This window comes from Macrotis lagotis, chromosome 1 (assembly GCF_037893015.1).
Source record: "Macrotis lagotis isolate mMagLag1 chromosome 1, bilby.v1.9.chrom.fasta, whole genome shotgun sequence".
NCBI lineage: Eukaryota > Metazoa > Chordata > Mammalia > Peramelemorphia > Peramelidae > Macrotis > Macrotis lagotis.
The window spans coordinates 126,779,157-126,792,241 of NC_133658.1; the positions used below are offsets into that span (position 1 = coordinate 126,779,157).

At 37.8% G+C, this 13,085-nt stretch overlaps 1 protein-coding gene across 1 annotated transcript in view; it reads left to right on the forward strand.

Moving 5' to 3' along the window:
* Positions 1–13,085, forward strand: part of APLF (aprataxin and PNKP like factor) — a 63,552-nt gene that overhangs the window by 39,220 nt on the left and 11,247 nt on the right. The window contains 1 exon segment of the mRNA XM_074207610.1: positions 1,076–1,201. Coding sequence (XP_074063711.1) covers positions 1,076–1,201 — 126 coding nt within the window.

Genomic DNA, 13,085 nt, shown 5'->3' on the forward strand with positions numbered 1-13,085 from the left:
TGTGCTTTTGATTTTATTGATAGTTTTCTTTTTTCAGTGATTATTTAAAAAAGTCTTTTAAAATTGTCATCCAGTAAATTTATCATTTGTATACTTATTGCCTAATTTTCAGTGGAATTCATTTTTTAAAAGGTATGAAAATATAAATTTTGTTGTTGATTTGAACTGCCAGAATTTCTACTGAAGACTTACCAAACCAAAGTAACTTGGTTTTTATTGTATTATTTCTTATGGTCATAGATGACTTCCATTTTTAATTAAGCAAACATTTATTAGATTGCTAACAACTGCCAAGCACTGGAAATAAAGAGATAAAATTGATGAAGTCTCTTCCCTACAGGAGCTTATGTGGGGGCGGTAGCTTGGGGAAAAGACAGAAAATATGAACTGTGCCAAAAGTTTTAATTCTGGCTTAAGCTATTAAAGGTATTTAAACTTAAAACTGAAAAAAATTTGTGGGACATATATATAACAGCTGCACACAAAAAAGTGGGATCTTAAAGTCTTGTGTAGTAGAACGTTGAAATCATTAGTGATTTGAGTGCTATAAATCACAAATCCATCCAAATGCTGATAAATTGCTGCTTAGCTACACTGACTCTCTCATGACATAGTCTATCACAGATGCCTAAACTAAATATATTGTGAACTTGAATCTTTTCAGTTTTGAACCTGATTGAGGTTGAACTCTGTTGACATAGTCTTTGAGAACCTAGTGTTAACTTCCTTGACATAATATGGCATCAGAGTAGGATTTTAGTGGAAGATATCTTATTAGTAAGTCTAAAAGTTCAGAAAGACTAGCTACATTTGAAAATTTCATCTTCATAAGGCCACCTATCTAATGAAGAATATAAATTTGTAAAGAAAAACCAGTTTAAAAAATATCAATAATTTCTTGAGCCACTGAATGTAATGATCTATGGATCTGCACTGACTAAATGGCATAAAGTGGAACCTTCTTTTAAAAATGAGTTGTCCATGATGTTGGGGTTTCCAGACTCATTATTTGAATTAAAAATGTTACAGGTTATTCTAATTCATGTTAATAACAATGTATTTATTGAATTCATAGGAAAAACCCTATCCATTTTCAGCAATTCAGCCACCCTGGTGATGAGGATTATAGAGATACAGAAATTATGAATCAAGATGAGGATGACAACAGACCTGAATGCCCCTATGGAACTTCTTGTTATAGGTAGGTATCTTTAAATAGCTGAGAGTAATATTCATTTTTGCAAAGACATCTATAGAGTAATAGGGGATCTTTATAGATTCTACCTTTTTTTTCTTTCTGCACTCATGGTTTCAGTTTGTTGTTGTTCAGTTGTTTTTCATACATATCCATCTTTCTGTGATCCCATTTGGGGTTTACTTGGCAAAGACACTGGAGTGTTTTGCCATTTCCTCCTCCTCTCTTACAGATGAGGAAACTGAGGCATACAGGGTTAAATGACTTGCCCAAGGTCACTCAGCTAGGACGTGTCTGAGGCCAGAGTTGAACTCATGAGGGTGAGTGTTCCTGATAGCAAGTCCAATGCTCTAATCCATTGGGCCACCTAGTTCATATGGTTAGGACATTAAAAGTTTTGGATAGAGATAACATATATTAATTTTTTTAGTATAAACATATATAATATCTGTATTCATGTCTTTTGGCTAAAAAATATTACAACCTGTGACTTTCTTATTAAGGTGATTTCATAGTTGTCAAGCAAGGATATTTAATCTCTATCCATAAAACTCTTTCAACATAGCATAGAATCATAGAGCTGAAAGAAACCTTGGAGGTCATGTCATTCAGCTCCCTCCTTTTGCAGATAAAGAAACTGACTTCAAGAGAGGTTGGGGGTCTTGCTTAAAGTCACACAGGTCATAAGTAGTGGTACTGGGGACTGCATCAGATCCCTTGATTCCAAGTTCAATACTCCTCAGCCCCCATTTCTGCTGTGCTATGCTGCCTCCACAATCATCTTAGATGATCAGTATGATCTAGGTTCATTATTAAGGGGATGAACTCATGATGTACTCGTTAATTCTAATACTGTAATTTTAAAATAGGAAGATGAAAGTAATATTCAGATTTTGGGGGAAGAATTGGCAGGTTAATGTCTACTCTTTCTAGAATGTGTTCCTCTTACTTGGCTGTTCGTCATGTGTTTTGTTTTTTTTTTGGTGGGGCTGTGGGGTTAAGTGACTTGCCCAGGATCACATAACTAGGTAAGTATTAAGTGTCTGAGGTCAGATGTGAACTCAGATCCTCCTGACTCCAGGGCCAGGGGCTCTATCCACTGTGCTACCTAACTGCCCAAATCATGTGTCTTTAATTTAATTTAATTTTGACCCTTATAAGTTTAATGTAAGCTTAAAGAAGGGGCAGCTATCTAGGTGGTATAGTGGATAGAGTATGGGACCTGGAGTCAGGAAGACTCAACTTCTTGAGTGAGTTCACATGTGGCCTCAAACACTTCCTAGCTGTGTGATCATGGCCAAGTCACTTAACCTTGTTTGCCTCAATTTCCTCATCTATAAAATGAAGTGGAGAAGGGAATGAAAAACCACTCCATTATTTTTGTCAAATGAGGTCTTGAAGAGACAAACATGATTGAAATGACTAATCAATAAAGCTTAACATTACCTTAAACTGTGTTGGCCACTTTTCTTTCAGTTTGAAATGACTGAATTTTCTATGTCTGCTTTAACTTTACTAAATGTATTTTAAATTGATTTCTTTTCCACTTAAAAGATATTTGTGGTACTCGGGACTTTATTTGTAATGCAGAAACTTTATGAGATATAGTTGAATGTGCACCTAAAAACTTAAATTTTTAAAAGGAATCATTTTGTCAGACTAATTCTTGAATTCACATAGATGGACATCTCAGTATTTGGAAAACAGATTCCAGGCTTAACTTTCCAACCACAAACACAAGTAGATTCCCCAGTAAATTTGTGAAATAAATTAATGTTATACTGTTATGTCAATAATTATTCATTTGTGATCCATCTTTTTTCTTTTATTTCTGTTAAACCTCAACTCAGAAAAAGGTCAGTCAGCCTGTGTAGGGTAGACTGGACTGATGAGATTAGCTCCAATCAACCAAGGGCAGTCTTCCCAGGGGAGACCTAGAAAGAGTATAAGTAGAATCCAGACTGGGCCAGCCTTTCCCAAAGTTAGTCCCTGTCCTTGATGCCTTCCATTAGATGGATAGCTTGAAGCAACTGAATGGTCTAGCCATTTGCTCAGCTGGAGGAGCTAAAGACTTTTAACCCACCTCCTCATTGAATGTCCAGCCAGTCAGAGTTGATTTTCACTTGTCAGGGAAGTTCCCTTCAAAAATAAGTTAAGTTTTTAGGGGTGGCTGGGTGGTGTAGTGGATAAAGCACCGGCCTTGGAGTCAGGAGTACCTGGGTTCAAATCCGGTCTCAGACACTTAATAATTACCTAGCTGTGTGGCCTTGGGCAAGCCACTTAACCCCATTTGCCTTGCAAAAACCTAAAAAAAATAAGTTTTTTTAAGAATCTCCTTTGGTGTGTTTGGTTACTGAGAGAAATCACTCACCATTAAGTTATTGATTGATGATGATTTTTGTCCTTTGTTCTTGAAAAAGATCATGATAATGGGGGGTGGGGTGGTGATGCCATGACAAGCACATGAATTGGATATAAGTGAGGGGGTACTGTGCTAAGTTATCAACCTCACTTGCTCCTCCAGAGCCATCTGGGTTCAGTGGCTAGATTTTAATCAGGAGACTATAGATGGCACTGGTTGCCAGGCAATCAGGATTAAGTGACTTGCCCTAGGTTACACAGCTAGTAAGAGTCAAGGGTCTGAGGCTGGATTTGAACTCCCCTCCTTCTGACCTCAAGGCCAGTAGTCTGTCCACTGCATCACCTAACTACCCCAATTTATTGTTTACTGGCTAACCTAATGAAAAAATTGATTATTAATTTCTCAGAAACTTTGCCTCTTGGGATTTTCATTCATCTCACCAAGTGCTGTTTTGAGAATAATGTTTGTACACAGAGAATCAGAGAGCTTACAAATGAAGTGGGTATTTTTGTTTGTTTTGCTACATGAAAGTTTTTTACTATAACACAGGCATCATAAAATTTTTGTGATCTTAGTATTTCTGTCTTAGCTTTGTACAAGCCCAGAGGAGAAGTGTTTGCTACTTTGATAACTTTAAAGTGGACTCATCAACAGTATGAGCTTTCAGACCAATTCCAGCATACAAAACTTTATTGTTTTTCTCAATAAAGTTCAAGCAGCCTTTATTGAGAACAAAGTCAGAGGTTTTTTTTAAATTCAGTTCTTAATTCCTTGCTCTTTTATATATACTTCCTGGTGGCAGAATTGGGTTTCTTGACTTCCATACTAACTTTTCTCAATACAATCCCCTTTGCATGTATCGCTCCTCCAAATGAGTTGATCTCCAGGACAGTGCCCAAATGAGGTTTTGATACTGCTTGTCATTCCACTCTTGATCTTTTCTGTGACTATGGAATTTTATGGTTATGGAATAACCACACTATCCCATGTTGTTAATGGCCAGGGTTGACAAAATGCCAACTTAATGGATTTTTTTGAAGAGTCTCTACATCTTTGTTTTTAAAAATATTTCAAATATTTTATTTATGGAAAAAATTATAGGTAGATAATGTCCCTAAAAGAGAGGGGATGAATAGATGTATAAAGGATTTCAAGATATTAATTCCAAGTTACTTTGGGATAATTTTCCTGCCCTCCTTTCTCTAGCTTTTATAATTTATATAACTTATTAAACAATAGTAATTAGTTTTTCTTTCTTTTTTTTTAAGTTTTTGCAAGGCAAATGGGGTTAAGTGGCTTGCCCAAGGCCACACAACTAGGTAATTATTAAGTGTCTGAGACCGGATTTGAACCCAGGTACTCCTGACTCCAAGGCCGGTGTTTTATCCACTACACCACCTAGCCATCCCAGTTTTTCTTTCTTTAAAAAGCAATACAGAAAACTTGATGAATGACTTTTAAAACTTCCTATCAAGTTAGGTCTAACAAAACCATAATTCTTTGTATAACATCATGCATACAAATACTTATGCATAGTTACTATAAACCAAATAGGACTGCAGAAGGCTATGTGTGCCAATGAAAAACAATTTACTGTCCAACTGGTGAGGTTGCAGGGTCTTCCTACTTAAAGCAGATGGAAGCATAAGCATTAGTTTCTTTTCTTTCTACTAATTAAAGTTACGGCTATCTCTAACCACTAATGGCATGCATTATTATTTCTTGAGTTTCTAACTTATGGATCAATGATTAAGTTTTTTAAAAAATAGGTATGTTTTTAAGCAAAACAGAAAAAGGAAAGGGTAAATAATGGCATTTTAGTTAATAAGTCACTTATTTTTCAAAACAGCAACAGTATATAAATCTAGATTATACCATTTTGCCTTGTTTTTGCTATTGGTTAGTAAATGAAAAAAAACCTTTTTCTTTCCTTGATTTTTTAGGATAATTCTACTAGTTTTTGGATGTGTGAGTGAATCATTTACTTTTCTTATCTTGGTCAAAGTAGGGAGTTCACTGTAATTCTCAACCATAGTTGAGCTATAAAAACTTGTCAGAAGTGATAGAATCCAAAAGTAGGTTATATGTGTATCTGATTATATCAGCCAACTCCATGTTGTCATATATGACAACTTTTGGTATTCCCCTCTTCCCTCCATGTACATTTAACATCATCTCACTATCTATGTTGGCTACTTTTTACTCTCTGTTCCTCTTTCACTTTTCTGAAATCTGGTTTCCACAATTGGTAAATCTCTCTGTATCTACTTCTTTTCTTCTACCCATGTATTTTCATGGTTATCTCATTACTTGGTTTATAATTCTTTCTCCTCTTTCTGTTCTTCTTTGGCTTATCTGAAATCTGGTCACTAAATTAAATGGCTGTCTCTTGCTTATACTTTTATACTAATGGTTCAACTTTTGTTTTTAAGATTCTCATTTGAAATGATCTGAGTCAGATATCATAAATATTGATGTCATTATTTATACTTTAATGGGTATATGGTCTAATTTGGTGTAGACTTCCACTTGTCTGTGATACTTCTTACCTTGTCTGTGATACTTCTTACCCTATGAGATTCTTTTCCATGTCTTCTTAGTAAACTTCCACAGAGCATCTCTCAAATGTCCTTGAGAACTTCTTTGAGGTCTTTTAATATTCTGTGGGGATAATGTAACATTCATACTGTCTTCTTTTATTTATTATTTTTGAGAATGAGTTTAATTTTGATTGGTAACAGCTATGTTAGATAGATTGTTATCCACAAAATAGTAGGTACTGTTACTACTAATAGTAGATACATTGTAGGATTAGAGATGAAAAGAAACATAGACTTCAACTGATCCTTCCCATTTTAACTATGAAAACCTAAATCCCTGATAATTTAAGTGTCTTGTTTGAGGTCAGATAGTCAAGCACAGCTGGAAGTTTTTTTAAGTCAACAAATCAAGTCCATTAGTAATAAGGCTAACAGTGTGCTGGGAATACTAATACATGGAGAAAAAAAGGCAGCCCTTATTCTTAAGGACCTTATATTCTAATGTGTGGGGTGTTCAGGGAGGGCTAGCACTTCTGATGGGGGTGCTCATTCACCTTTTGCATATATCTTCACCCGGTTCCAAGAAGTTGTCACCTGCCCAGCAGCCACAACTTAGTAAACCATCTCAACAGATGGGCTGAATTAGGTTGAGGGCAATCCCACAGTGCTCAAGTCTGGCAGTGAGTTGGGGGATGTCTACCTCAAACATGTGAAGACTCATTGGAATGGGTGAATGAGAACAGTTGGTTCCAGTGACCATCAAAATTAAAGCAGAGATCATGAAGTTCTTAGAGCTTGGTTAGACATCAGAAATGCCAAGGTCATTTCACTGCATCTTGGGCCATTGCCAGTCATCTTGACTTTTGTCCTGCCACTTGGACTTCAATGACTCAGGAAGAGACTGGTGATGACCCTCCACTTGCAAGTAACTTTGTGATGACCTGAAAAGAATGAAGGTAAATAAGGAGTTTAAGATGCTTTTAATCATATTTTAGAAATCCTTATTTCTATTTTGGGGAATAAACCTAATTGTCAGATGTTTATGTTTTCAGAGAAGCTGTAAGCATTGTTAATGCCAGAAAAAAATTCTACTTTTACTCAAGTCCTAGGTTTGTAAAGTTAAGGTGGAAAGAGGAGTTTTTTGGGGGAATTAAAGTTTTATAGATCTCAGTGCATATTCTTAAGGCAAATAGGTATTTCTTTTTTATTAATATTTTATTTGTTTTCCAATTATATACAAATAGTAGTTTTTTTGTAAGGTTTTTTGGTAAGGTTTTAAATTTTACAGTTTCTCCCCCTTACCCCCACAGAAGGCAGTCTGATAATCTTTACATAGTTGATTGAAATTGAATGGTTGAGAGAGAGAAATCATATCCTTGAGGAGAAAAATAAAATATTAAAGATAGCAAAATTATGGAGTACATAAGACACTTTTTATTTTTTTTATTAATTTATTTTTTATTCTCATTTTGTACAAATGTTTTTTTTTACATTAATAAAATATACTTGTTTACAAGTAAACAAATTACCCCTCCTCCCATCAATATAGATAGACTTGCTTGGACGAAAAAGTAAAGGGGAGAGAAAAAAAATTAAAATTAAAAAAAATAGTAGTAATAATTGTAGGTATGGCCAGGTGGTGCAATGGACAAAGCACCAGCCCTGGAGCCACGAGCACCCGAGTCCATATGCAGCCTCGTAAACCCAACAATCACCCAGCCATGTGACATGCAAGCCACCCGATCCCCACTGCCCTGCAAAAACCAAAAAGAAGAAAACCAAAAAACCAAAAAAACCAACCCAAAATAAAATAAAATAGTAATAATAGTAGGGGTGGCTGGGTGGCAGAAAGAGCATTGGCCCTTGTGCCAGGAGCACCTGGGTTCGAATCTGACCCCAGACACCCAAAGATCACCCTGCTATGTGGCCCCAGGCAGGCCACTCAGCCCCACTTGCCCTGCACCCTCCCCCAAATAATAATAATAACAAAAGATGTGCTTCAGTCTTTGTTCCAACACCATCAACTCTGTCCTGGGTGGATTACATTCTTTATGATAAGTCCATCACAAAACTTAATTCCATATTTTTCCAAGGTTGCCATTGCTGATAGCAACTCCCTCCTTTCTTATTTCTCCATTACCATGTACTATATTTTCTCTCTCCCTTCACTCTGACTCTGCTGTAGGGTCACTGAGTGGCGCAGCAGACAGATCCCTGGTCCTGGGGCCAAGAAGCCCTGAGCCCCCATACCACCTCTTAGGCCCAGAATCCACCTGGCCCTATGGTCCTGGGCAGGCCATCAAATCCCAGCCCCTTGCAAGAAGTAAAAAAGAAAATGTGTTATATCTGACCACTGTCCCCCCATGGTCCATCCTCTCCTCCTTTATTCACATCCCCTCCCCTTCCCCCCTGCTCCCCCTCCTTCTTACTCCAGTTGTCTATACCCCATTGAGTATATTTGCTGTTTCCTCTCCTAGCCATCTCTGATGAGAGCAAAGGTTCCCTCATTCCCCCTTGCCTCTCCCCTTCCATATCATTGCAATAGCACATTGCAATAAAAAAAATCTTATGTGAAATATCTTGGACTATTCCCCCTCTCCTTTTTCTTTCTCCCATTCCATTTCCCTTTTTTTCCTATTGACTCCATTTTTACACCATATTTTTTCTTTGAATTCAGCTTTCTCCTGTGCTTCAACTATAAAAGCTCCCTCTACCTGCTCTATTAACTGAGATGGTTCATATGAATATTATCAGTATCATCATTCTATACATGCAATTCATCCTCATTAAGTCCCTCATATTTCCCCCCTCTCCTCCAGTCTCCATGCTTCACCTGAGTCTTGTATCTGAAGATCAAACCTACTGTTCAGCTCTGGCCATTCCAAAAGGAACCTTTGAAATTCCCCTGGTTCATTGAAAGTCCATCTTTTTCCCTGGAAGAGGACATTCAGCCTTGCTGGGTAGTTCATTCTTGGCTGCATTCTAAGCTCTTTTGCCTTCCGGTATATTGTATTCCAAGCCCTACGAGCTTCCAATGTAGTTGCTGCTAAGTCCTGTGTGATCCTGACTGCAGCTCCACGATATTTGAACTGTGTCCTTCTGGCTGCTTGTAATATTTTCTCTTTGACTTGGGAGTTCTGGAACTTGGCTATAATATTCCTGGGGGTTGGTTTTTTGGGATCTTTTTCTCAGGGGGATTGGTGGATTCTCTCCATTTCTATTTTGCCCTCTGCTTCTAGAATATCAGGGCAATTTTCCTGTAGTAATTCTTTGAAAATGCTGTCCAGGCTCTTTTCCTGATCATGACTTTCAGGTTCCAATAATTTTCAAATTATCTTTCCTAAGTCTGTTTTCCATATCAGTTGTTTTTTCAATGAGATATTTCACATTTTCTTCTAATTTTTCATTTTTTTGATTTTGAAGTATTGATTCCTGGTTTCTGGTAAATTCATCAATCTCCCTGAATTCTATTCTTTGTCTGAAGGATTTGTTCTCCTCAGAGAGTTTTCTTATCTCTTTTTCCATCTGGCCAATTTTGCTTTTTAAAGCATTCTTCTCCTCAGTAACTTTTTGAACTATTTTATCCATTTGACCTAAGCTGGTTTTTAGCATGCTATTTTCTTCAGCATTTTTTTGGATTACCTTGACTAAGCTGCTGACTTCATTTTCATCTTTTTCCTGCATCTCTCTCCTTTCTTTTCCCAGTTTTTCTTCCAACTCCCTCATTTGATTTTCAAAGTCTTTTTTGAGCTCTATCATAGCCTGAGCCCAATTTCTGTTTTTCTTGGAGTCTTTAGATGCAGGAGCTTGTGCTTCCTCATCTTCAGACTGAGTATTTTGATCCTTCTTGGGCTCATTTGCAAAATATTTCTCAATGGTCTTCCTCTTGCTTCTTTGCTTGTTCATTTTCCCAGCCTAAGCCTGTTTTTTAGGGTGCTTCCTGAGCTTTTGGGACACTCCCACAGGGGTCTCAGTGTGTGAGGCTCTGTCCTCCCTTCTGGTCTGTGAATGACCATAAGCGCCCCCCTCTGCCTTGGGGCCAAGGTGGGGGGGGACCCTGTTGTTCTATGGGGGGGCCTAGACTGTGATTAGGATCTGAATGTGGTCAGAGCCCCAGAGTCCTTTTCCTGGGCTTGGCAGTCTCTCTTCACTCCCCTCCCTCAGCTCAATGGGCTCATACCCTGGGGGCTCCTGCTTACCAGCTCCACCTGCTTCTGTTTCAGGTCTGGGCTGCAGAAAGACCAAGCTGCTGTCTGTGTGCCCACGTGCTCACTCTGGCAGAGGTCCCCCGCTGTTCCCCCACTTTGTGCAGGTGCTCCCCCAGGGTGCAGTTCAGGAGACTCCCCCGCTGCTGTGAGCTGAGGCCCCCAGCGCCCTGGGGCTGCCTCCGGGAGGCTGAAGTTCTTTTGCTCTGGCAGGCCACCCCTCTGGCGGGCTGCCCCTCCGACCCCAGGGAGCAGAGCCTTTCTGCTCTTTTCCAGGTTACCTTGAGTAGGAGAACTGCCTCACTGGGTTCCTTTGTGGGTTGTCTCTCGAAAGTTTAGTTAGAGTCCTTAGTTTATGAGTTTTTATCAGAGAGCTCCTAAGACTCGATCCCTTCATGTTGCCATCTTGGCTCTGCCCCCCCCCCCCCAATAAGACACTTTTTAAAGAAAAAAATTGAAGATAATGGACTTTGGTCTTTGTTTAAATTCCATAATTCTTAGTACTGACATTCTGAGCATATCTAGGATTATACACATGTTTGCTAAAATCATCACCTAGTGGCTAAACCATCAGTAGTTGATCACTTTGAATTTAGATTAGATCTTTGGAGGATAGACATATAGTCAGTCTATCATCTAGTCTTTACCTGAAACCTTTTCATATTGGTAGAAATCTTTTCATATTGGTAGTGCCATATTGGCACTTCACTGGAATAGTTTTTAACAACTTCTCTCCACACTATTTAGGTACTGGAGTCAGACTTTTAAACAAAGAATGTCAAATAAACATTTCTAAAATCTTTGATATAATTTGCTTTTAATTCATTGAGCTATTTGATGACTTTTACAAAATATTTCAAGGATGTAAATTGTCTTATTAAAATGCAGCTACTTTGTGAGTTTTTTGTCATAAACAAGGAAGAATAAAATATCATTAATATTTTCAAAAGTAGAATGTAAAAAACATTTTTCATTATCAGTGAAACATCAGTGTCAAAAATATAATTGGTATTTTCATTTTTAAATGCTGAAGTGAAATATGGAAAATCTCCAACTCAACTCAACTTGCTTCCACTAGACTGTATTTCAGTCTGTTGTGGAATTAGCAAACTCTACAAGTCAAGGAAGCATAAATCCTAGCCCAGCCCACCAGTATATAGACCTTTGGAGTCCCCGGGACTTAACTCCCTCTGCTTTGGAAGCATTAGTTAGAATCTACTGTCCTGATTGGTAGTGGCTCACTTTATCTAGCCTGCCTCCAGACCATACCTCACTTCCGGTCCAGTTGTCTGTTATGTCCTTGCTGTCAACCCTTTTGATTCTTCCCTACCAAGTCACTACTTCTTGTTTGAGAACAATAACCAAGTCAGAACTTCCATTGCTTCTGGAAAGGGCATGGCATTTAGAGATGGGTCTCCTTCTACTAGGTATCAACTCCTTGAGGGCAATAACTATCTTTTGTATTTGAATCCCTAATACTTAGGACTTAGCATTCCTTCCCAGGGTGTGTATATCTAGGAGATGGTAGAGAAGTTACCTTGGGCTTGACAAAACAGGTATTTTCATCATGTTTCCTTTTGAAGGCAAGGGCTTCAAAAAGTAGACATATTTGAGAAATGAACAGCTTGGTAATGAAGGTAGTGCCAAACCCTTGAGAGTTGAATTTAAATTTCTGGATCTCATGGCTTAAAATAGAAATGATACTCTGTTAACCAAGAATGGAACTTAGGAGGAACAAAGGAGAAAGCAGAAAAGATAATAAAGAGAAGAAAGATGGAAGAGAAAGAAGGAAAGATGGTTGGCAAGCCAGGGTTAAAAAGCTACTGAGAAAGTAAAACAGGCTGTTTATTCTTGGAAATCTAATTAAAAAATCTTTAAAGTGAACAGTTAGTGAGGAAATTGCCAAAATATATCCACTAAGCTACATTGTTTTCTCTCTCAAGAAGAATAATCTTTCCATTGAAAAGGACAACCAAATTGACCAATAGGAAGTTGATAACCAAGATGAGTAGGGATATAGAAAGAGATGTCTTGCTGCCCTTTATGAGTTCATTCCATGCCTATATTAACTGTTTTTAGAGATTGTTGCTTCTTTGAGAGGCACAATATCCTGACTTTCAGTGAAGGGAAGAAAATAGGCCTAAAAACTATTGGCTGGTAATCTTGATTTTGATTCCTGGCAAAATACTAGAATATATTATTAAAGATGTAAGTGAATATCTAGAAATGAAAATGATGATCAAAGGGAACCAACATAGCTTCATCAAGAAGATGCTTAACCCCATTGCCTTGCAAAAAACCAAAATAAAATATAATAAGAGTTTATGCTGGTCTAACATCTTTTGTTGTTTTTGTCTTTGATAGCATGATTAGACTATTACAGTGAAGAAATGTAAAGATATCATTTGCCAAGATCTTAGTTTTTTTGATGTTAATTTTCAAGCCACTCTCCTCTTATGTCCTTATCGTGAGGCTTCTTAATTTCTCATACTTTCTGCCAACAGAGTAGTATCATCTCCATATTTGAGATTGTTGTTATTTTTCCCAGCAATTTTTAGTTTTAGGTTTTTTGCAAAGCAATGGGGTTAAGTGGCTTGCCCAAGGCCACACAGCTAGGTAATTATTATTAAGTATCTGAGGCCAGATTTGAACTCAGCTATTCCTGACTGCAGGGCCGGTGCTCTATCCACTGCGCCACCTTGCTTCCCCTCCCAGCAATCTTTATTCCAGCTTTTGATTCAGTCTGGCATTTTTCATGAAGCACTCTGTGTATAAGTTAAATA